The sequence below is a fragment of the Aquarana catesbeiana genome, linkage group LG03 (assembly GCF_042186555.1).
Source record: "Aquarana catesbeiana isolate 2022-GZ linkage group LG03, ASM4218655v1, whole genome shotgun sequence".
In the NCBI taxonomy this organism is placed as follows: domain Eukaryota; kingdom Metazoa; phylum Chordata; class Amphibia; order Anura; family Ranidae; genus Aquarana; species Aquarana catesbeiana.
Genome location: NC_133326.1, coordinates 562,797,836 through 562,824,191, shown reverse-complemented (window position 1 = coordinate 562,824,191; position 26,356 = coordinate 562,797,836). Strand labels below are relative to the sequence as shown.

Here is a 26,356-nt window from a genome sequence, read left to right as displayed (position 1 = left end):
ATTCCAGTATCCCACACCACCTAGGTCTCCAAGCAGTTGCCTGGTTTCTAAAAAGGTCAGGTAGGTTCTCTTTGTTACTCCAGGAATTTATTTTACAAGCCCTAGAGTACTTGTTAACACACAATTTTTTCATGTTTGACGGGGGCTATTATCTCTAGCGATGCGGGGCCTCCATGGGGGTGAAATTTTTGCCCTCATTAGCCAACCTATTCAGTGGTTGGTGGGAGAGGTCTTGCATCTTTGGACACGATAGCCCCTGCCGCTTGGATACAGTGTTTTTCTGTCGCTTTATTGACGACCTCCTGTTCAACACATCTGATGAGAATGCTGATCTTAACACCTGGCTCTCATACTTTAACGACAATACTTTAAATCTGAGATTTACGGGTCAAGACTATAGAATTCCTGGACGTGAGATTAACAGGAATGGGGGGTCAGTGAGCACCAGCCTTTACAGAAAACCCACTGCGGGTAATGCCTTAGAGCTGATTCTGCACACCCCAGTCACACCATCAGGGGTGTACCATATGGACAATTCCTCAGGTTAAAACGTTTATGCAGTACACCAGAAAATTTCCAAATAGAAGCCAATGATATGGCCCAAAGGTTCAAAGATCGAGGATATTCAGACACATTAGTCAATAGAGCACTGACTACTGCCAGTGCTATTCCTAGACATTTACTCTTAAAAGATAAACCTGACAAAAAGAATAAACGCAAATTAACTATATCTCCAAGTAACAGTCCAGTTTTCTCAACGCCATACAGTTCAGAATTTACCAAAATAAAGGGTATAGTCACTCAATACCTTCCAGTTCTATTCAATGACCCTGTTTATAGCAAAATTCTTTCTGGAGGGATCAAGGTGGTCTCCCGCAGAGCACCCACCTTGGGTGGCTTTCTTTCACCCAGTCTATTTTTGACTGGTCAGTCAAGGTCGAATTGGTTAAGCTTCAAAGGGAACTTCAAATGTGGTAAAAGAGGATGTAATTATTGTTGCCATATTAAAAAAGGCAAACATATTCAGTCTTGTGCTAATGGCAGAATCATCTCCTCTTTTATCAACTGTAATACCCAATTTTTGGTACGTATGATTACCTGTGAAACCTGTCAGATCCAATACGTAGGTCGCACTAAACGCCGTCTTAGGGATCGGCTGTATGACCATTTACATGACATTGAGAAGGATAGGCTAACTAACGTAACCAAGCATTGGATTTTTGTACATCATAAAGACGTATCAAGCCTCTCCATTCAGGGTATCGAAAGGATTGTTACTCCTGTTAGAGGAGGAGATAGGTTCCAGTTACTATGTAAATGTGAAGTACACTGGATATTCTCTTTGAACACTAGAGTTCCGTCATGCCTGAATTTTGAATGGGATGTTTCCCACTATTATGACTAACCTGTGCTTGTCGCATTTCTTTGTTTTTTGGAATATATACATCTCCCCACCGCTATTTTGCTCATCTCCTTATTCAACCTAGTGTTCATACCTGTTTGGTTCCACGGACCATCTTTTCACTTCCTCTCTCAGCATTGGCACTTCCAAGCTATCATTAGTTTCACTAGACCAATTGCTCAGGTAGACACAACATTCTTTCGATTTAAATATCGCTGTGTCTATGGACACAGCTTGTTAGACGTTGTCTATTAGGTTGCTTGTTAATTGTTACCGTCCATGTTCATACATATTTACACATAGGCTAGTTGCACAGCTTATTACAATTTCATACATTCTTGGGCAGTCTCCAGTTTTTCCTTTACTCTATATATACAGCAATTCATGAGAGTTCTAGTTATGGGGCACGGGTGGGTATGATCACCAAACATGCTCTCCGCACACCCATTTCCCCTTATTTAATTTGGTTTAGGACAGTTATTCCCCATACACTTCAAATTATTAACCTTTTAACAACATATTTGTAACAGTATTTTGGGTTTTGCAGTCTATAACTGCCCTATAAGCACAGTTCTGATCCTTGTGCAAAATGCTTCTATATGTTGACTTGCCAATTTTTAAAACATTTTCTTATTTCACTGTATTATTTTTTACATGTCAGATCATTAATATCCTGCATTGAATGCTTGCTTATTTTGACACATTTGTTTTTTCCTTAGACTATGGGCCATATTGTTGCGGATAATTGGGATCAGGTGCTACATACTAGGACCATCCTTTCTTATCTTTCCCTATTTTTCCATACAGATATATATGTTTATCTCCTTTCGGCCACTGATATCTCGGTACTTGTTGTTTAGTTTACTCTGCCCCCTCTTCACTAATGCATATTAATATACAAATAATAGTTATTTTAATTTAACTAAATATCGGGGTAGCCATACATTTTATATATTTTATTACTATCATAGGACTCTCCTTTTCTTTTTCGATGGCCTTACACACATAGACCGATATCATCTCGCCATTCTGTACATGCTTTTGGGCCCAATTTCTACGGTGATGCACGCATTCATGCAGGTCGATCTTACATTACGGACATATCTTTCATGACATATATCCATTTCCATTGTTATTATACTTTACACTTCGCACTTACTTTTTTATTCACCTTTTTCTCTCCCCCTCTTTTTCTTGGGGTTGAGGTCTCCTATTTTCACGTATCGTTATTATATTATTATTGTCTCTGGGCTCATTGGGCCCTTAGGACATCACATTTTCTACTTTTGTTTCTACACAAAACCATTTTACAATTTCCGGTTTCTATACATGCGTATATTTTATATATTTTTTATATATTTTGGTCATTATCATTCATTTATCATTATATTATTTGTACTTTTTCACTCCAGTTTTTCTATTAGACTCAAATAATATACACAGAGATGTCCCCTTTTGCATAAGGGTCTCATTCAACTCTAGTCGTGGTTTTTTACTTCACTTGCTTCATATTAGTTTATCTTACAATATTAATCTAATTCACATCTAATTTTGACTAAAGTCTTTCATTTCAGTTTATTTCATCCATTTTTTATTTACTTTTTTCTTTTTATCTTGTTGCTTATACACCACACAACCATGGGAGTTCCCACTTTAATACCTATTACTTAGCAACACGTGCGGAGATCTAATATGGTTGGTTCTCAGCTGTTTTGAGTTCTTGTATTATCACACGGTCACATGTTTACAACATAGAGTATATATGTGGTTCTCATTTCCATGGTTGTTAGCTATGAATAAGCACGTAGTGTAAGTGTGAAACGCGTCAGCTGTTGTCCTGTACCACTCTGCCGTGGTGTCTTGTGTACTTCATGATCCTGATTCACGATTAAAGGCATTTGAAATTTCTTTCGGAGTGCGGCTGTCCAGACTTCTTCGTCCATTTCTATCTGCACAGGCATTAGCCAACACCTGGGGCTCTTTCTTCTCTGGAGGCAAAGGATTCATTTATTTCGGTTTGGATCTACCTGAGCGGTGGAGTCTTTTTTGTCTTATCATCATTTTAGTTGTGGCCTCACATCAAAGCATCTTAGCCAGAGCCCGAGTACATCCCTCTCCGAATGTGTCTCAACTGTCAGTTTTTACTGACCCCCCCCCCCCCCCCCCACCACAGTTGTAAACTAGGTTTAAGCTTAAACATTACAATAATATTACAGTTCCCCTTACTTACCTATTGTACAGAGGAGCCTTCTGGTATATGTATTAGCAATTTTAAGCTCAAAGGAAAAGTAAAGTTAAAATAGTAGCAACAATAAAAATGAAAAAATCCACTATTAGCATTCACAAATTATATATTAAATTATATATAATTATATTAACTAGGATTTGCTCTGTAGTCAGTATATATAGTTACATAGTTATATACTGTAGTGAGTCTGGTTGAAAAAAGTCCATCCAGTTCAACCAATAGAAGGGGGAAAAATGTATACAATTCTATATACACAATCCTATTGGATCCAGTTGGTCCAGAGGAAGGCAAAAACACCAATAAAGCTTGATCCAATTTGCTCCAGCAGGGGGAAAAATCCTTCCTGATCCCCAAAAGGCAATTAGATATTCCCTTGATCAACTTTACCTATAAATATTAGTATCCAGTTATATTATGTGCATTTAGGAGAAAATCCAAACAATCTACTGAGCTAGCCAGAACCAGCTCTTGAGGGAGTCTATTCCACATTTTCACAGCTCTTACTGTAAAGAAGCCTTTTGGTTATTTGGAGATTAAATCTCTTTTCATCCAGACGTAAAGAGTGCCCCCATATGTTTAAAAGTTCCCATATAATACAATGCATTTTGTCCTTAGCGGTTTAGTCAAAGTTTTCTTTTAAAAATGCTCTTGCTATGGGCACAAGATGAGAATACAATTCATATTTTCCTGGATTTCCATATCCAGGATTTTTTTTTACCTCCAATAATTCATCATTGGCTTTTGGAGGGAACGCCCTGCACGTCCTCTGGTCTCGTGCTAGATTGCTTAAACAAAGCATTATATACACAGCCCGTCATCACCTACACTAATACACAGCGCCAACATACACAATCTGAAATCCGCTGGAATGTTTCATGCAGATGTAGACATACATTCCATGACGCAAGTCAGAATCTTTTTATAAAGACATCTATATTGGCATATAATGTGCATTTTATTCTCTCTTAAATATCTTGGCTTTGAAAATCATTCCTAAGCTTCAGAAGGTTGATCCACATAAAGAGAAGAATGAAACTTAGTGCTATAATAGTGATATGGAGTTCACTGTACTGCAAATCTCTGGCTTTAACCATGGCGGAAGCTAAAACCATATTTATTTATATAAAAGGTAATATTTTTTAATAAATTAAATCAGTACTAAATGTTCAGCAGCTGTGCCTGCATAGTTCTTCTCCCATCTAATGATGAGGCTTTGATCAAGTGACGTGAGAAGGGTACCCACAGAACTTTTTTTTAAAGCACAGGTATAAGTCTTGTTTAAAGCTGCGATCCAGACAGGTATAAAAGACACAAATTAATGCAGCTCCGTATTTAATAATATATCATTTCTTTTTAAGCAAGCATTGTAAATACCTGAAGTTGATGTCGGCACCAGCGAGGGGCAGAGGTTATGTAAGTTAGGTTCCACTTTGTTTTGTTTGCTTTATCAGCTGCCACTTGGTACTGAGTGGTGCTGCTAAGCTCGTCATGGAAGTGTATGTAAATCCTAATTACCTACTCTTATTTACTCCCCTTTGGTCTGTTTAATGAACATTTGAAAACGATTTTTATATCTGTTCAAGAAGTGCAAAAAGAAAAAAATACCCGATGATCCTGACAGAAATCTTTCCAGCTGACAACTTCCAGTACACTCTGTCAATGCTGCGCTCGTATCAGTTACATTGTTCCAGCCATCTCTATTGGCTATACTAGACCATGTTATGTAAAAGGGGAGAGAGGGAGAAGTTCTGTAGTCCTGTTCTAATGTGTCAACGCTGCTCCCAGGGCTGTGTTTTGGCCTAGGCCAACAAGGCCTAGGCCTAGGGCGGCACTTTGCGGGGGGCGGCGAAAAGGGCCGCCCCCCCGCATGAGAGGAAGCCCCCCCACCCGTCTTGCCGATTCCCGGCTCCCGCTGTCGCCTCCCGCACACATGCAGCCCAAGGCAGCCGGCTTTCTGTAGCGGCGCCGCGGTGTATGGGCGTGCTTGGCAGAGGGTGGGGGCGTGTACCTCACGCCCCCCCACTCTCTGCCAAGCACGCCCATACACCGCGGCGCCGCTACAGAAAGCCGGCCGCCGTGGGCTGCATGTGTGCGGGAGGCGGCATCCGGGAATCGGCAAGACAGGTGGGGGGGGGGGTGTTTCTCATGCGGGGGGGGCGGCGTGTGTCACTCGCTCCTCTATAATCAGCAGGTGACAGGTGGAGCCTTAAGCTCCGCCTACCCTCCCCTGCAGTGAATCTTCTCCTCGGCCCTGGGGCGGGATCTGGCTGTGACGTCAGATAGAGGAGAGAGAGGAGCACGAGGGAAACCCCCAGGACAGCAGGTATAATGATTAAATAAATTATATCAGTGTTATGGGCACTGGCAGTGGCAGCATTTGATGGGCACAGTGTTAGCATTTGATGGGCACAGTGGCTACGTTTGATGGGCACAGTGTTAGCATTTGATGGGCACAGTGGCTACGTTTGATGGGCACAGTGTTAGCATTTGATGGGCACAGTGTTAGCATTTGATGGGCACAGTGGCTACGTTTGATGGGCACAGTGGCTGCAATTGATGGGCACAGTGGCTACATTTGATGGGCACAGTGGCATTTGATGGGCACAGTGTTAGCATTTGATGGGCACAGTGTTAGCATTTGATGGGCACAGTGGCTACGTTTGATGGGCACAATGGCTGCGTTTGATGACACAATGGCTACATTTGATGGCACAGTGGATGCGTTTGATGGGCACAGTGGATGCGTTTGATGGGCACAATGGCTGCGTTTGATGACACAATGGCTACATTTGATGGCACAGTGGATGCGTTTGATGGGCACAGTGGATGCGTTTGATGGGCACAGTGGCTGCGTTTGATGGGCACAGTGGCTGCAATTGATGGGCACAGTGTTAGCATTTGATGGGCACAGTGTTAGCATTTGATGGGCACAGTGTTAGCATTTGATGGGCACAGTGGCTACGTTTCATGGGCACAGTGGCTACGTTTGATGGGCACAGTGGCTGCGTTTGATGGCACAATGGCTGCGTTTGATGGCACAATGGCTACATTTGATGGCACAGTGGATGCGTTTGATGGGCACAGTGGATGCGTTTGATGGGCACAGTGGCTGCGTTTGGGCACAGTGGCTGCGTTTGATGGGGCACAGTGGCTGCAATTGATGGGCACAGTGGCTGCAATTGATGGGCACAGTGGCTGCAATTGATGGGCACAGTGGCTGCATTTGGCACAGTGGCTGCGTTTGATAGCACAGTGGCAGCATTTGATGGGTACAGTGGCTGCGTTTGAGGGCACAGTGGCTGCGTTTGATGGGCACAGTGGCTGCGTTTGATGGGCACAGTGGCTGCGTTTGATGGGCACAGTGGCTGCATTTGATGGGGCACAGTGGCTGCATTTGATGGCACAGTGGCTGCATTTGATGGGGCACAGTGAGGCTGCAATTGATGGGCACAGTGAGACCCCCCCCCCCCCCCCCCCATGATAGCAATAAAACTCAGCAGCTACAAATACTGTAGCTGCTGACTTTTAATATTAGGACACTTACCTGTCCCAGGGTCCAGCGATGTCGACACCTCAGCCGATTTTCGGATTGGCTCTCGGGTTTTACCACTATCATTCATGGTAAGGGAAACCGACCGGTTCCCTACTGCACATGTGCGAAGCGCGTTGCACTTTCTGAATGGCCCAGTGGAGGAAGGAGGAGGGGGGGCAAACTTCAGAGGGGACAGCACAGGCTCCCGGAAGTGGGGAAGGGTACCTGTCAGAAACAGGTACCCGTTCCCCCCTGAAAGGTGCCAAATAAGCCTAAAGAGGAAGGGGCTTGGTTTACAGATGATAGGGTGGGTCTTAAACAGGAAGGGGTGTGGCCTCGACAGGATGGGGTGGGTCGTATTTAAATTAGGGGGGTGCATGCGTTTAGTCAGGCCTAGGGCAGCACAAAACCTAAATACACCACTGGCTGCTCCTCCATAGATATAGTAGGATGAGTGAGTGTAGTCACCCTAAGACAGGAAGTGTGTTACTGGCAGGATCACCAGCTGAAATTAAAGGGACAAAAAGTCTGTAGAAGGACAACTACTTGAGCCATCACATCCAAGAACTGGTAAACTGCAATATATAACATTTGTGGCCTTGAATTTAGGAGAGGGGGGTTATCAGGTGCACTGAACAGAAAACAGTCCAAGTTGTATTAGGGCCCGAGGCACATGAAAAATGTCTGTAAAGTCCAGTTGTGTGAAAATGCAGGACTCTGTGGCTGTTGCTCTTAGATTTAGTAATGCTTGAACATGTATTCCAAACTCTGTCTCCTGCTATGTTTTTTTACAACTGTATTCCCTTTAATGTATAGAAACCAATGGTATTTCAATGGTTTAGGTACATAACTTTCTATTTTTGTACAGTTAGGCAACCCTTTTTTTTTATAGAGTGGATAACAGTGGCGACCCCTCCATACAGGGCGCAGGGCCCCCCCTGTTCCCCTATTCCATGCGTCTGGCCTCCCAATCTACATGTGGGGTGCCGAACGCATGGATTCCAATGTTTTTTTTTTCTAGACACATGAGATTAGAGCCAGAGGCTCTAATAGGCATCAAAAAAGGGTGGGCTCGGGAGCAGTGCCCACCCAGTTGTGTAACAATCGCAAATTAATATTCGCTATTGTCTTCCTGATTCTCCTTCCGGCCAGTCACGAAGTGATTGTCCTGAGGCCCATCCCCTGATTGGCTGAGAGGAGAAAGGATCCTATTGGCCGCCGAGGAGGAGGAGGGAGGAGACGCGGGGAAGCCACCATGAAGCACCAGGAGGAGGAGACGCAGGGTGAAGCCACTGCCCGCCGTCCAGAGAAAGCAATGCCCGCGAACTAGGTAGGGTAAGTGCAGGGCTGGTGACTGACTGACCGGTCGCTGGTGACCGCCCCCCCCCCAAAAAAAATATACCACCAGACACCACTGGTGGGTATTAAATATCCTGCAGATTTATTTTTATTTTTTCGCTTGTCCGTTAACCATTGTGAGTTGTATGAAATTCTAGATTGTGTGGTTGTCACTGGAACAAGAATAGAGGGTAAATCTTCTAAGGGAGACAACTGTTTTAGTGACTATTGTCTATTATTATTATTCAGAATTTATATTGTGTGCAGAGGTAATAGAAAAAAAGGTCAAGGGTGTTGTCATCCGTGTGAGTAGAAGCAAGTATCCATTCCTTCTGGACAAAAGGAGGTTGGACGGATAAGTTTAAAAGTAGCAGGAGTGTTAATATTAACTGGGATGTTGAACTCAATGAGAATGATTGTGGGGATTTCAGAAGAGAGAAAGTAGGGTAGCCAAGCAAAGAAGTCATTAGGGCAGGTTAATATCACTCCAGGGGGGCGGTAAATCGCAGCAATTGTTAAAGTGATTGTAAAGAAAAAAAAATGATTAAAAAAAAAATAACAAACATGTTATACTTACCTGCTCTGTGCAGTGGTTTTGTACAGAGCAGCCCCAATCCCCCTCTTCTCGGGTCCTCCGCCAGTGCTCAGCCCTGCCCCCCCGCTGGCTGTGAATGATTGCAGCGGGAGCCAATGGCTCCTGCTGCTGCATCTCAGCCAATTACTAGGAAGAGACCTGGGAGGGCCTCGTGTACATTGCTGGATCGAGATCGGGCTTAGGTAAGTATTAGGGGGGCTGAGGGGAGAGCTGCACACTGAAGGTTTTTTACCTTCATGCATAGAATGCATGAAGGTAAAAAAACTTCAGTCTTTACAACCAATTAAGAAGCTGGAGCAAATAGACATATACAATGAGCCTCAAATGATGAGAGTGACAGAGAGGGAGGTGGGTGAAGTACCTGAAAGGTGCTATGTGGGGATGGAAGGATTCCCACTCCACCTTCCTTCCATCCACTGGGTCTGAGGAGTGTGTCCAGAGGAGGCCACAATGGGAGAGGGAAGCAGGAGCAGTGTCGGATTCATGAAGCTAGGTTTCAGTAACAGCAAGTAGATTAAAGGAGTTAGTGATATAGAGTCTGTGGACAGAGGTGAGTTTGTTACAGACAGAGCGGGCATTCCAAAGGGTATAAGAGAAGGGGAGGCTGGTTTTGGGAAGAAGAGGGATAGAAACTAAATTGTGTGGATTGCAGGTGCTACCAGAAGGCATGGGATGATGGGAGTGTTGAGCAAAGTTAAATGATAGAGGCCCAGGGTTTAGGGATATAGCTTCAGAGGTTAGGAGAAGCAGAATGGTGAGGGAGGTAATATGGTAGTGTGATTTATATGAAGGGACGTGCTCCAGTGTCCTGGAGGTTTTATTAGCATCTGGATTTAGAATTAGCAGGAGTTGGTGAGTGCAGTAATAAGGAGAGGGCAGAAGTAAGGGTGAGATATATATATATATAGATATAGATATAGATCTATATCTATATATATATATATAGATATAGATCTATATCTATATCTATATCTATCTATATATGTAGATATAGATATATAGATATATATATATGTATATATATATATATATATATATATATATATCTATATATAAATAAAAGCTGTGGGGTGGAGAAGAGGGATTACAGGTCTAAGAGGAGAATTCCCCCACTTTGAAAATATTTTCCCTCACTTCCAGTTGTGTCTCTAGAACAGGAAATGAATGATATTTTCAACAACAGGACACAACCATAAACATAATGGAGTTTAAATATTCCTTATATTATTTAAATTTAAAAAAGTATAATTAGATATGCTTTAAAGTGGATGTAAACCCTTTTTTTTTTTTAAATTAAGGTTTGCGTCTTGTACAGTATAGGATTTCATGTCATCTGTGCCACAAAGAGTTAATCCAGCTCTGAGCAGTCCTCTTATCTTTTTTTCAGTGAGATAAAAACTGACACATAGAGAAATAGGAGTAATTTCTTCCCCCTTGCTGTGAGTGACAGGTAATTTACATATCTCATGCAGGAGCCTAAGGCTCCATTCACACTAGCGCGTTTTTTGATGCATTTTGCATTTTGCAGAAATGCACGGGAATTTTTTAACATGGGTTCCTATGGAACATGTTCACATCAATGCCTTTTTGTTTCTCTGCATTTTTGGAAAGGGTCAGGGACTTTTTTTCATGCAAAATGCAGCGTTTTGCATGTAATAGAATTCAATGGACAAGCATCAAAAACGCAAGTGCAGCGTTTTTGCAGCGTTTTTGCAGCGTTTTTGATGCGTTTTTGCCGTTTTTTTTTTTTTATTTATTTTAAATTTTTTTTTTAGACTGTAAAAAAAAACTGTAAAAAAAAAAAAAAAAAAAAAAAAAAAGCAAAACGCAAATCGCGGCAAAAACGCCGCAAAAACGCCGCAAAAACGCTGCTCAAAAACGTGGCAAGCATGAAAAAAAAACCTCCAAAAACGCTCAAAAGCAACATGCATAGGTGTGAATCGAGCCTTAGAGAGGCATTCTGTGTACTTCAGATCCCCTCCTCTCTTCTCCAGCTCTCCCAGGATTGGCTGCTCCACACCTCAGCATGATTGGGCATGCTGAAGTCATGTGGTCACTTTTCTGGGTTTTGACTGGATGTTAGTGATCATAGCAGAAGTTCAGTGTAAGAAATACACAGGAGAAAATGCATGTTGACAAGGGGAGTGTAGAGGTGGGCGGGGAGCCTACTGACATCATGACCCCACCCACGAGCTCCGAGCTGCAGTTTTTCGGATCTTATAAGAGACAGAGGGGAGACATTTGACAGTTGAGGATACATGCAGGAGGCATGTATATCCTTATAGATAACCACTATGGCAGTGGTTTGGAAAGGATGAGAGCGGCTTTACAATCACTTCAAATTTAATTTGCTGTTTAACATTGCCCATTTCTCATGATCTTTCCAAAAAAATTGTCCTGCCGTGTTGTCATAATTCTATGTAATTCTGTTTCATCAGCATAAAGCAATGTTTTGTCCAATGTTTTGTCCACAGTTCGGATAATTCATTAACTGTTAAAAAAGGGGACACCCTACAGTTCAGCTGGCCTTGTGTATATATTACATAAACAATATTATATACACAGGCCATCGTCACTTCCTTATATCTCATCAACTGCACCAAAAAAAAAAAAACACAATCGCAAATGCACTTGCATGGTGCTGTTTCACATGTGTGCAGATGTAACATACTGAAGACACACATTCCATAAAAGGAGCCAGGATTTTTTGTACAGACTTGTACAGTATGTTGGAATACGCTCCCTCCATTCCACACACATGCTTTTTATTCTTCCAAGTTTCAGAGGATTTTTGTAGATAAAGAGAAGAATGGAACTCAATCCGCTAATAATAATCATTGTCATGCAGATCTCTGACTTTACCCATGACTATATTGAGAATTTGTTCTTTAAAAGCCAATTATTATTATTATTGAATTAAAGGAACAATGAGCATATTTCACAAACTGGCTATATCAATTTAATATTTTTCAAGTATATATATGTAAATGCTCCAAATGAACAGAAATGGGTAGGTATAAAATAAAATTGGGAAAATGGTGTAAGATAAAACTCACTTCTTTTTTGCCAGTAATAGGATAGAAGTCATCACTTTTTAGTCTGTTAATTTTCAGCTAACAATTTATATTGTACAGGAAAGTCATTACCATTATCATGATATGTTATATTGTACAGTAGCTTAATCATTACTCTCTACATTTAAAGCCCAACTCTGGGTTGCTTTAAAACCTACCCATGCTGTGAAGTCACCCCCCTGCGCTGCATGGATTAATGCTTATTTGGCTGGGGGGGAGGGGGGGGGGAATTTCTCTCTCCTCAGCTGACTGGTCTCATGTAAACCCTAACTGAGTTAACTAACTAAAGTACTGTGCATTGTAAACAATTGCAGAACAGTGAATTAGTGGTTAGCACTTCTGTCTTGCAGCACTGGAGTCTTTGGTTTGAATCCTGGTTTAGAACACTATCTGCACAGCATTTGCATTTCCCTCTGTGCCTTCATGGGTTTCCTCACATTTTCCAAAGACGTGCTGGTAGGTTAACTGGCTGCTGTCTCAAATTAGTCCTAGTATGTGCTGTATGTACAGTTGTGCTCATAAGTTTACATACTCTGGCAGAATTTATGATTTCTTGCCCATTTTTTAGAGAATATGAATGATAACACAAAAACTTTTCTTTCACTCATGGTTAGTGTTTGGCTGAAGCCATTTATTATCAATCAACTGTGTTTACTCTTTTTAAATCATAATGGCAAAGAAACTACCCAAATGACCCTGATCAAAAGTTTACATACCCTGGTGACTTTGGCTTGATAACATGCACACAAGTTTACACAAAGAGGTTGGAATGGCTATTAAAGGTAACCATCCTCACCTGTGATCTGTTTGCTTGTTGTAATTAGTGTGTGTATAAAAGGTCATCGAGTTTCTGGACTCCTGACAGACCTTTGCATCTTTCATCCAGTGCTCCACTGACGTTTCTGGATTCTGAGTCATGGGGTAAGGCAAAAGAATTGTCAACGGATCTGCGGGAAAAGGTAGTTGAATTGTATAAAACAGGAAACGATTTTTAAAAAGATATCCAAGGAATTGAAAATGCCAATCAGCAGTGTTCAAACTCTAATCAAGAAGTGGAAAATGAGGGGTTCTGTTGAAAACAAACCACGGTCAGGTAGACCAACTAAAATTTCAGCCACAACTGTCAGGAAAATTGTTTGGAATACAACGAAAAACCCACAAATAACTTCTGGTGAAATACAGGACTCTCTGAAAACGTGTGGTGTGGCTGTTTCAAGATGCACAATAAGGAGGCACTTGAAGAAAGATGGGCTGCATGATCGAGTCGCCAGAAGAAAGCCATTACTACGCAAATGCCACAAAGTATCCCACTTACAATACGCCAAACAGCACAGAGACAAGCCTCAAACCTTCTGGCGCATAGTCATTTGGAGTGATGAGACCAAAATTGGCCACAACTATAAACGCTACATTTGGAGAGGAGTCAACAAGGCCCATGAAGAAAGGTACACCATTCCTACTGTGAAACACAGAGGTGGATCAATTATGTTTGGGGGCTGTGTGAGCTACAAAGGCACAGAAAATTTGGTCAAAATTGATGGCAAGATGAATGCAGTATGTTAACAAAAAATACTCGAGGAACATTTGCATTCATCAGCCAGGAAGCTGCGCATGGGACGTACTTGGACATTCCAACATGACAATGATCCAAAACACAAGGCCAAGTTGACCTGTCATTGGCTACAGCAGAATAAAGTGAAGGTTCTGGAGTGGTCATCTCAGTCTCCTGACCTCAATATCATTGAGCCACTCTGGGGAGATCTCAAATGTGCAGTTCATGCAAGACAGCCCAAGAATTTACAGGAACTTGAGGCTTTTTGCCAAGAGGAATGGGGAGCTTTACCATCTGAGAAGATAAAGAGCCTCATCCACAAATACCACAAAAGACTTCAAGCTGTCATTGATGTTAAAGGGGGTAAGAACTGGAGTATGTAAACTTTTGATCAGGGTTATTTGGCTAGTTTGTTGCCATTATGATTTAAAAAGAGTAAACATAATTGATTGATAATAAATGACTTCAGCCAAACACTAACCATGAGTGAAAGAAAAGTTTTTCAGTTTTTATGCAGCCATAGCACAGTGTTACTGCATCCAGAGGTGCATATTCGGTCATGTGAATGTAGTCTTATATTACAATATATTACATGTTACCAATAATGAGGTGTGGTGAATACATTTGTTTTCTTTTTAGGATTTTTCCCTCTGCATTCATCTGGTGATCTGGCCAGTAACACACTTCCTGTATTAGAGATCCCCACACTGGATGAAGGAGAACAGGGGTCTTTGGACAGCAGCATTGTCAGTCTGGGGGAGAACCAAAGTGAAAGATGGACTAGCAGATTTAGATACACTAACAAATTAAAGCCAAACTCCAGCTCACAATTTAATTTCAGTAACATTTTTCTTCTTTTGGGATAAAAGTTTTTACATGAATAAATAAAATCTGATCATTGTAAGCACCCCTCCCAGTGGTAAATGGTTTGTCTCAACCCTCTAACTGCTACATTTGTAGTAGAGTTTGTTTTGTAGAAAAACAACAGACTTACTGTCTAGATGTAAATAAGGGGCAGAAAGCCTAAAGGGTAACTCCACTTTTGTGGGGGAAAACAATAGCAAATAAAGAAAAATAATATAGCGCATATAATTGTGAAACTAATCATATTGCAATTGAATGTTATTAGAAATTACCTTTCCTTTACACTCTGCAGCCACTGTATTTTCTGAGAATGCAATGCAATATGGCTACATGGAGTTGTTCTGCACAGAGTGTGTACTGACCACTTCCCAGAAACATAATTTCCTGTTTGTGTGATTGGTTCACCAATTTTCTAGAAGTTTGCCTAAGATATAAGCCAGATTTCAGGCATCCCCTGCAACAAAAATGGCATTTTTGGAGAGATACTTTCAATATGAGCACGTCTAAAGGGATACAGGCCCAGCAGATTTCCTCATTAGTGCCCTGCAGCTGCACACCTGACAGTTAATTATGAAACCACTCCCATTAGACCCACTCAGTACAGAGGCACAGACCAACACACAGGGATATCTTCAGAATAACAAAAGGTAGGAATCTGCAACAAAGGTTGTTATAATCCTTGCAATGTACATAGAGCACCCAGAAAGGGATTTTTTTTTCTCAACAAAAGTGGAGTTACGCTTTAAACAAGAAAACAAATGCAGCCATCACATCTAAGAATTGGTAAGCTGCAATATAAAAAGTGCTTTTGGGTTTAATGCCATTTTAAGCTCTTTGAGGACTGGTGGACTTTGATGGACTGATGTGAAAGAACAGTATAAAGGAAGTTCTAATTTTTTCCAACTCTATCCAATATAGAAAAAAACATTTTGGCTTGACATAACGTTCTTTTCTCTTTACATTTGGCTTTCAATCGTGTTACTTATGAAGTGTGTACTATATTCACCCCACTACCTGCTCTCTTGTATTTTTAGTGGTGTTTTTTCCATCCGCCCATCGGGTGCGGCGCTCCTCGCCTGAATTCCTGGACCCGGTTCTTCAGAAATCTGTGCCTGAGGTGGAGTTGCTTTATGAGGTCAGTGGAAAATGTATACATCATTTCCAGGATGAACCAAGACAAGAGACTTGTTCTTATATACAGAGCTGAAATTGTGCTAATTAAGATTTACATTCTTTTCTCCAAAACACTTACAGCCATTTCATCTTTTGCTACTAAAATACTATAAATACATATTTAACAAGTGGGCTGATGTTAAAGCTCAAATCTACTTTACATTTTTTATTTTTAAATAAGTTACTCAGTGATTCCAAAAAATAAAAAAATGCAACTCTGTCTGCAATGCTCACCTCCTCTCCAGCACTGCCCTACACAGACTCACCCGCTCTGTGATTCAGCACTGGCCCTCTTTACTCACCTCCTCTTCAACATTGCCCCCCATAGACTCACCCGCTCTGTGATCCAGTACTGTTCCTCTTTACTCACCTCCTCTCCAGCACTGCTCCCCACAGACTCACCCGCTCTGTGTTCCAGCACTGGTGCTCTTTACTCACCTCCTCTCCAGGATTGCCCTCCACAGACTCACCCGCTCTGTAATCCAGCACTGGTCCTCTTTACTCACCTCTTCTCCAGCACTGCTCCCCACAGACTCACCCGCTCTGTGATCCAGCACTGGTCCTCTTTACTCACCTCCTCTCCAGCACTGCTCCCCACAGACTCACCCACTCTGTGATCCAGCATGGGTGCTCTTTACTCACCTCCTCTCCAGGATTGCCCTCCACAGACTCACCCGCTCTGTGTTCCAGCACTGGTGCTCTTTACTCACCTCCTCTCCAGCATTGCCCTCCACAAACTCACCCGCTCTATGTTCCAGCACGGGTGCTCTTTACTCACCTCCTCTTCATCACTGCCCCCCACAGACTCACCCGCTCTATGATCCAGCACTGGTGCTCTTTACTCACCTCCTCTGCAGCACTGCTCCCCACAGACTCACCTGCTCTGTGATCCAGCACTGGTGCTCTTTACTCACCTCCTCTTCAGCACTGTCCCCCACAGACTCACCCACTCTATGATCTAGCATTGGTGCTCTTTACTCACCTCCTCTCCAGCACTACTGCCCAGACTCACAGACTCACCTGATCTGTTATCCAGCACTGGTGCTCTTTACTCAATTCCTCTTCAGCACTGCCCCCCACAGACTCACCCGCTCTATGATCCAGCATTGGTGCTATTTACTCACCTCCTCTCCAGCACTACCGCCCACAGACACTCTGTGATCCAGCACGGGTCTTCTTTTTCACCTCCTCTCCAGCACTGCCCCCCACGGACTCACCCGCTTTGTGATCCAGTGGTGCTCTTTACTCACCTCCTCTCCAGCACTGCCCTCCACAGACACACCACTGTGATCCAGCATTGGTCCTCTTCCAGGTTAAATGAGGCCCAACATCAGAGTTATGAACAACCTGAAACACATGAATGACTTCAGCTCAGCGCACATGAGCCACTGATTGAGCACCACTCAACGAAAGACTTCAGATGGCTATCAACATTTAAAACACATACTTTCCATCCAAAAAAGTCCAGTGCTGCCTCCCTTGCCCCCAAAGTCTCTGCAGCTTTTTTTCCTGCACCGCCATCTTGGATTCCAAAGTTGCCTTTCATTTCTTGATCACTTACAGATGCCACCATTGCTGAAGTGATGCTCTGCATATGTGAGTGTTCAGGAAGACTGTCCAGAAGCCTCCCAGTGGGTACATCATCCTCGCCTAAGTGAGAAGTGAGAAAGTGGAAGCCAGCAACCAGCAAAAGAAAGCTACTACTGTTTTGGGTTTTTTTTTTTTTTTGCTTTTTTTTATATGCGAAGGTCCGCTTGAAGCAGAAATTGTTGTAGAAAGCTGTAGCTGTATAATGATTTTTGCAGTGTTTTTGCAATAATGTTTTTCAGCGTTTTTATCAGTTAGAGCGTTTTAAAAACTCCTCTTAAAACCCAGTAGCTCTGGGGGATTTTTTCCAGCCAGAAAACGCCCCTGCCAAAAAAGGCTGATAACAGTCTATGTGTACATATACACATAGGATAACATGCTGGGGAGTTTACAGGCTGTAGAAAAAAACAGCTGAAAGCAAAAACAGCAGCTGTAAAAACATCCATTGTGCATGAGGCCTTATACTGACCATACAAGTAAGAAATTATATTCAGTTTGATTGTTTTTTTATAAAATTATTCATTACTTATCAATACTGCCTTTACTTTTTTCTATGCAATCCCTTTAGGCTCCATGCACAATAGTGTTTTTTAAGCTCCTAGAAGCTATTAGGAGCAGTTTATCTCTGCTTCTAGAAGCTAATAGTGTTATCCTATGTGTCCATGCACACTATATTAAGCTGGAAGCGTTTTTCAAGCTTCGGTGTTTAGGAGCAGAAAAAAAATCGTTTTTGTAGAGTTTGTTGGAGCATTTTTCCAGCGGAAAAAATGCTAAATGCTACTAAACGCTACAGCTTTTTTCAAGCGTTTTTCTTTTCTTCATGTACTGTAAAAACTGCTAAAAAAAACGCAAATTCCCCTAAAGCTTCTAAAAACTACTAAAATGCTACTACAAGCCGGCACAAAAAAATGCTATTAGCATTTTTTATCCAGCATTTTTACTAGCGTTTTTTGAGCTTATAAAAAACACTAGTGTGCATGGAGCCTGTCACAACAACCCCGTTGCACCCCGCTTGAGTGCTCCCATCAGCATACAGCCTCCTCCAGTTTGAACATCAGATATCAGATGTTACATATATTGTAGCTAAGAACCAGGCGGGACTAGCTCAGTTACACAGCTTGAACATGGAATGATTTATTGGACAAGTATGCAGCCTTTATACACTTAAAAAGTATGTCATTCCCCACAGACAGAGGTGCATGAAGAGCTGAAACAAGGGTTTCCCAACCTCTCTAGGGGGTTCTGGGTTCCATGGGCCCCCCACCCAAAGTGACTCCCATCACATCTCTCCCCTTTTGGCAGCAGACTAACAAAGGAGGAGACCCCAGATGGGTTGACTCTGAAGTTAGTCCATAGTTTCAGTCACCCAATGCCTGTACCCACAACAAATTGTTCCAAAAAGAGCATTACTCACTCAGTCAACCTCTGCCTCTCTTGTAGAACATACCCGCTGCTGGGAGGAAATGTGGACTCCTCTGGAGTCCCTTTAGCCACTGGAGAGAAGACAGGGTGGCTGGGCTCACTCCATCATGCTGTTGGGGATCTGGGCCAACTGCCCAGCATCCCTGGGATATACAAGTGGAGACTGAAGTCCCATCCACTTTCACAGGAAATCCATCCTCTGTTAGTTGAGGGCAGAGGCCAGCAGCACTCTGCCCTGTTGCCAGCCCTTCTGCTGGGGACCCCACATCATCTGCTCCAGCTAACTGTTGGGGAGGGAGGCCAACTGCCCCAGCTTTCTGGAACTCTGCAGTTGTTGCTGGTGCTGGGCAGAGGTTGGTAGCATGCCTTGTTGCCAGCACTTCTGATGGGTTTCTGTTAGTGGAGACCACAGGGCCATCCACCAACACCAGATAAAGCTGCAGTTGTGAGGTGCTGATTGCATTCTCTCCTTGGATCCTGATTTGCTGCTCTGGATTGACCGCCACCTCCTCACCCTGAGCCTCCATAACTGCCGCAGGTATGGGGCAGAGGTCTTGGACCCTCTGTCCGGTTGCCAGCGCTTCAGCTGGGTTGATTTCATCATTTTGGGGAGTTGTCTGCTGCTGGAACTCCCTTTCTATGGTATTGTCTCCCAGGTGCACGAATCCTTGTTGGGGAGGGGGAATGGCTGTTTCCCCTCCCTGCATCTCTGAAATCCACCGGGGAAGAGGAACCACCACCTTCTCACCTTGGGCCCCTGAAACTGCCATGGGTGTGGAGCAGGGGTCCGCAGTACACTGTCCTGCTGCCAGCACTTCCGCTGGGGGTTCACTAAGTGGCTCCTGCTCTACAGAAAAGTCTATTAAATCCCCAGTTTCTGGAATTGCCGAAAGTCGAGGTCATGGGCTGGTGGCCCTTGGGCCCAGTGCCAACACTTTGGCAGGTGACTCATCATCTATAACATCCTCTGATGAAAAGTCAAGTAAATCCATGCTTTCTGTGATCCATGTCTGGAGAATGAGGACAGCTTCCTCTTCTCCCAAGTCCTTGGACTGCCGTTGGACAGACGCATTTCTCCATCCAAGCTCATCCTGTGCAGAAACAGGTTCGTCAAGGTCAGTAAACACTTGCTTCATCTGCCATAAGACCTCCACTTCCATAGCTGCAGGCGGAGATGAGCAAAGCACACTGTTACTTTGCCCCATTGCTGACACTTCAGCCAAGAGTTTGAGACTGTTGTCTGGTACTTCTGGATAGTCCCAGGCAAAAGGAGCCCAACTGTGCAGAGTCTAGCAGCCATCTGTAGGCGATCTCCAGCTCCCATTCCTGCAACAGCCAGAAACTCTATATCTTCCAGTGCACTTTCCGAGACATTCACTATCTCTTCTCTGAAATCCATGATTTCGTCCAAACGCCACTCCAAATTGCTCCCAAAGTTAGAGTCCCCTCACAGCTTCACGTACAACAGTCCCAGGCTGCCATAGCTAAAGCCTTCCATTGAGCTGTCATCCGCTATCCAAGGGCATGCTTGCGATACATGCCATCGGAGGGCTCTGTAGCTCTCATCCAACCGCATCTCTGCCCAGACCAGCCTGCTTAACTTAGCTGTCTGCTCCTTGTGCGTTTTTTCTCCCAAAACAGCACTCGCAATCCATACTGCGACCAGTACCTTTCCTGGATGAAGGGGATAATTTTACCCTGGTGGCACTGCTCACAGGCTAGTGTTTCCTGCCAGAGTTTGCAGCGGATAGAATTATACCATCCCAGCAGGACCTGCTCTGATACTGGTCCCCTGTGCTGTATCTGCATCTCTCACAACCTCCTTCCAAATGACTCCTCCATAGTGGCTGGTATCTGTATCTCTCCTCTTCTGCTATCTGGACCTTGGATCTCGGGGGAGGTTTGGATGTCCCAGACTGCAGGAAGCATCCCACTGCTTACCACCACTGTCATGGAACCCCGTCGCACCCTGCTTGAGTGCTTCCGTCAGCATACAGCCTCCTCCAGTCTCAACATCAGATATCAGATATTACAAACAGAGTATTGGTAACTGTAAGCGCAAACACACAAGTCCATATATAACGGGAGATAATAAAGGGCTAAGCAACTTAGTCCATAGGGGACAGGCTAGAAGTTCAAGGGTTAAGTGGTAACCGGTAATGTAATGGTTAAAGTAGGCTGGTAGGCTAGGCGGCTGCTGTTTCCTCAGAGAGCTGGCTTTGTGATGGATGAGAGAGGGGTAGAGAAGGAAGCGCCACCTGAGTGTAGTATTAACAAATGATGTTTAATGACACCAGGTAAAAACACACTTACAGGATAAAAACATATAAAAGGCTCATCTGTATAGGTATGTGGTCCTCGGTGTTCCCCAGGGATGCTGGGCTGCAGAAGGTGGATTACCAGCCGGGAGCTCCTTGCTCCTTCTGTGGCCATCAGGAAGAGACTAGGGGCCGGCGTGGAGCGCACGTGAAGCGTGCATGACGTCACAGGTCGTCCGTCTGCTTCCCGGTTCGGTCCAGGGATCGTCCAGGGAAGAGGGCTAGCAGAGAGGTTGAGAGAAGGCTACGCGCTCGGAGCCACTGCTCCTTCAATTGAAGCGTGCATGACGTCACAGGTCGTCCGTCTGCTTCCGGGTTCGGTATCCAGGGGAGGGATCTTCCAGGGAGGAGGGCTAGCAGAGAGGTTGAGAGAAGGCTACGCGCTCGGAGCCACTGCTCCTTCGCAGTGGCTCCAAGCGCGTAGCCTTCTCTCAACCTCTCTGCTAGCCCTCCTCCCTGGACGATCCCTCCCCTGGATACCGAACCCGGAAGCAGATGGACGACCTGTGACGTCATGCACGCTTCACGCTTCAATTGTAGGAGCAGTGGCTCCGAGCGCGTAGCCTTCTCTCAACCTCTCTGCTAGCCCTCCTCCCTGGACGATCCCTCCCCTGGATACCGAACCCGGAAGCAGACGGACGACCTGTGACGTCATGCACGCTTCACGCTTCAATTGTAGGAGCAGTGGCTCCGAGCGCGTAGCCTTCTCTCAACCTCTCTGCTAGCCCTCCTCCCTGGACGATCCCTCCCCTGGATACCGAACCCGGAAGCAGACGGACGACCTGTGACGTCATGCACGCTTCACGTGCGCTCCACTCTGGCCCCTAGTCTCTTCCTGATGGCCACAGAAGGAGCTCCCGGCTGGTAATCCACCTTCTGCAGCCCAGCATCCCTGCAGCGTCACCACCACAGGATCAGAGGGAACACCGAGGACCACATACCTATACAGATGAGCCTTTTATATGTTTTTATCCTGTAAGTGTGTTTTTACCTGGTGTCATTAAACATCATTTGTTAATACTACACTCAGGTGGTACTTCCTTCTCTACCCCTCTATCAGATATTACAGCCCATTTATTGTAACTAAGAACCAGGTTAGACTAGCTCAGTTACACAGCTTGAACATAGAATGATTTATTGGACAAGTATACAGCCTTTTTATACACTTCAAAAGTATGTCAGTCCCCACATACACAATAACCCAAATATTTATCCAAAACATCACACAATGGTTTAGCTTAGCTCAGGTAGGGCTGACCCATAGCTAATCCCATCACAGAGGATATATAATTCCACCTGGGTGACTTAGATGTCACATTGCAGACCAGCCTTGCCGACTTCAAGCTAACTACAGACAATACACATTATCATAAGTATAAACAGCAAACCTTCAAACAATAGCAGAAGACCGAATTACAATGAACAATACAAGCAGTGATCCCCCCCCCTCCTCAGCCTAGTAGGCAACAGACTATAGCAGGAGTAGACTGTTCGGCACCTACACAGTTCTAGAGGCCTGTGACCACCTCTTTCAATTAACACGTCGAGTTCAGAATCAAACAAACCAGGAATAGTCATAATATATCCTGGGAGATATTGTAGATAAATATTACTGTTCCATTTTAAGTAACCATCTTCTCATTGTCCATTAACCAGTTGCTGATGTACGTCAGCAGAATCGTACGGGCAGGGATATGGGCGTACTTGTATGTCCCTGCCTCCCTGCAGCCGGGGGGCCGGTGGTCCCCCCCCCCCGGTGCCTATCTGGTCGAAATCGTTACAGGAGCGATCCTGATGAATGAAAAGCTTCCTCTGCTTCTGTAATGTAAACAGAAGCAGAGGAAGTGATGTCATCTCTCCTCGTGTCGGTCTTTTCGTTCCAGCGCCGAGGAGAGAAGACATCAAGTAAGTGTGCACCAACACTACACTAACAGTAGAACACATAGGCACACAAATCACCCCCCAATCACCCTCGATCATCCCCTGTCACAGTGACACCAATAGCAGTTTTTTTTTTTTTTTACTGATTACTGCATTGGTGTCATTTGTGACTGTTATAAGTGGTAGGGCAGTTAGTGTTAGGCCCCTTTAGGTCTAGGGTACCCCCCTAACCCCCCCAATAAAGGTTTAACCCCTTGATCACCCCCAAGTTAACCCCTTCTTCACTTGTCTCCAGTGTCACTAAGCAATCTTTTTTCTGATTGCCGTATTAGTGTCACAGGTGACGCTAGTTAGCCAGGTAAGTATATAGGTTCACCGTCAGCTTTTTATAGCGTCAGGTACCCCCATATACTACCTAATAAAAGTTTTAACCCCCTGATTGCCCCCTAATTAACCCTTTCACCAGTAATCACCGTATAACTGTTACGGGTGACGTTGGTTAGTTAGTTTGTTTTTTATACCCACCGTTTATTACCCAATAAAGGTTTATCCCCTGATCGCCCGGCGGGTGATATAAGTTTAGTGTCAGATAGGGTCTGCGTCACCCCAGGTAGCGTCAGATTAGTGCCAGTACCGCTAACACCCACGCACGCAGCATACACCTCCCTTAGTGGTATAGTATCTGAACAGATCGATATCTGATCTGATCAGATCTATACTAGCGTCCCTAGCAGTTTAGGGTTGCCAAAAATGCAGTGTTAGCGGGATCAGCCCAGATACCTGCTAGCACCTGCGTTTTGCCCCTCTGCCCAGCCCAGCCCAGCCCACCCAAGTGCAGTATCAACTGATCACTGTCACTTACAAAACACTAAACACACATAACTGCAGTGTTCGCAGAGTCAGGCCTGATCCCTGCGATAGCTAACAGTTTTTTTGCCATTTTTTTGATTCCCGTCTTAGGCTGGGGGAGAGAGCCTGCTTGAAGTGTAATAATTTGCTCGCTATGAAGTGGAGGGATAATAAGAATGTTTTCGTTCTTAACTCCCTTCATGCAGACACGACAGTCCAAATTACTACGGCGACTGGTGTTGTGGAGAAACCCCTCTGTGTCCACGAATATAACCAAAATATGGGAGGGGTGGACCTCAACGACCGAACGTTGTTAGCGCCAAACCTAGTTGCCCGTAAGGCCAGACGCTGGTATAAAAAAGTGTCTGTATACTTATTTCAATTGGCTTTGCTGAACGTTCTTGTGCTATACAGTGCTTCAGGACGGACTGGATCCTTCCTTAAATTCCAGGAAGAGATTGTCAGAGCCCTTCTGTTTCCAGATGGTGTTCCACCTCACCTTCCCAATCCAAATGCAGTAAGCCGGCTGCATGAAAGGCATTTTCCGTATGCCCTCCCGAGTACCCCTACCCAACGAGCCCCCCAAAGAAAATGTTGTGTCTGTAGAAAGTGCGGCTATAGGGGTGACACCCGCTATTTTTGTCCCTCCTGTCCTGACAATCCTGGTCTTTGCCTTGGTGAATGTTTTGAACGCTACCATACACTAGTTGAGTATTAGCGTAGGGTACAGCATTGCACAGACTAGGACACACTTTCACAGGGTCTCCCAAGATGCCATTGCATTTTGAGAGACCCGAACCACTACAGTTACAGTTACAAATAAAAGTGTAAAAAAAGAAAGTACAAAATAAAAAAAAACAAAAAAAATATAAAATAAAAAAAACAAAAATAGTTGTCCTTTTTTTGTTCTCTCTCTCTCTTCTCTCTCTATTGTTCTGCTCTTTTTTACTGTATTCTATTCTGCAATGTTTTATTGTGTTTTATTGTTAACCATTTTTTTGTTTTCAGGTACGCCATTCAGCTGCAGCGCGGATTTATTTATTTTGACAGCAACAGCGTTTGCTCCCATGATACATAAAGCTGTGACTCCAGCGCTGTCGGAGGTGATTTCACCACCACAGTTAAAAAAAGAGCATATATGCCGAAGCATGGGGGCAGCATGAGTGGAGGAGCGATTTGGTCCTAACTTTTGGGGCGGATGCCCCCATGTTTCGCCATATATATATTTTAGGCACAGGTTGGGTTAAAAAATGTTTTATTTTTTACTATGTATTTTTTGTATTTGCTTTGCAGGTATGGTAAGTCTTACTGTTATACTGTAATGTTACTTTGTTTTATTGTTAACCATCATTTGCTTAGCAGGTACACTATTCGGCTGTGGCGCGGATTTATTTATCTTGACAGCAACAGCGTTTGCTCCCACGATACATAAAGCCGCAACTCCAGTGCTGTAGGAGGTGATTCACCACCACAATTAAAAACAAAATGGTGCATGTATGCCCATCATTAGAAGTGGGTGGATGAAGAGAGGTATTCTAATGGTGGGCATACCCACCGATCAATCTCTTTTTTTCGTTCAGCCCACAGGCTGCATGAAAAAAAAGATTACAATATATGCCCAACAAGGACCAGCAACGTACTGGTATGTTGCTGGACTTTGAGTGGTTATACCAGAATGATGCCTGTGGGTATTCTTTTCAGCCAGCGGTCGGCTTTCATGTAAAAGCAATCCTAGCGGCTAATTAGCCTCTAGATTGCTTTTACAAGCAGTGGGAGGGAATGCCCCCCACCGTCTTCCATTGTTTTCTCTGGCTCTCCTGTCCCAACAGGGAACCTGAGAATGCAGCCGGTGGTTCCGCCAGCTGACCATAGAGCTGATCAGAGACCAGAATGGCTCCAATCATCTCTATGGCCTAAGAAACCGGAAGCTACGAGGATTTCATGACTTAGATTTTGCCAGATATAAACAGGGAAATTGGGAAAGCATTTTTTCACACCGATCTTGGTGTGGTCAGATGCTTTGAGAGCAGAGGAGAGATCTAGGGTCTAATAGACCCCAATTTTTTCAAAAAGGAGTACCTGTCACTACCTATTGCTATCATAGGGATATTTACATTCCCTGAGATAACAATAAAAATGATTAAAAAAATCTAAATGAAAGGAACAGTTTAATATTAAAATAAAAAAGCAAAATAAATAATTAAAAAAAAAAAAAAGCACCCCTGTCCCCCCCTGCTCTCGCGCAAAGGCGAACGCAAGTGTCGGTCTGGTGTCATATCTAAACAGCAATTGCACCATGCATGTGAGGTATCACCTTGAAGGTCAGATCGAGGGCAGTAATTTTAGTAGTAGACCTCCTCCGTAAATCTAAAGTGGTAACCTGTAAAGGCGTTTAAAGGCTTTAAAAATGTATGTAGTTTGACGCCGCTGTACGTTTGTGCGCAATTTTAAAGCATGTTGTGTTTGGTATCCATGTACTCGGCCTAAGATAACCTTTTTTATTTCATCAAACATTTGGGCA

At 43.8% G+C, this 26,356-nt stretch overlaps 1 protein-coding gene across 2 annotated transcripts in view; it reads left to right on the top strand.

The window, feature by feature from the left end:
- The window catches only part of FAM180A (family with sequence similarity 180 member A), a 71,291-nt gene that overhangs the window by 34,413 nt on the left and 10,522 nt on the right, over positions 1-26,356 (top strand). For both annotated transcript variants that reach the window (XM_073621803.1, XM_073621804.1), the window contains one exon: positions 15,640-15,740. In XM_073621803.1, the coding sequence (XP_073477904.1) occupies positions 15,640-15,740 (101 nt within the window). The remainder of the gene's footprint in view (positions 1-15,639; positions 15,741-26,356) is intronic.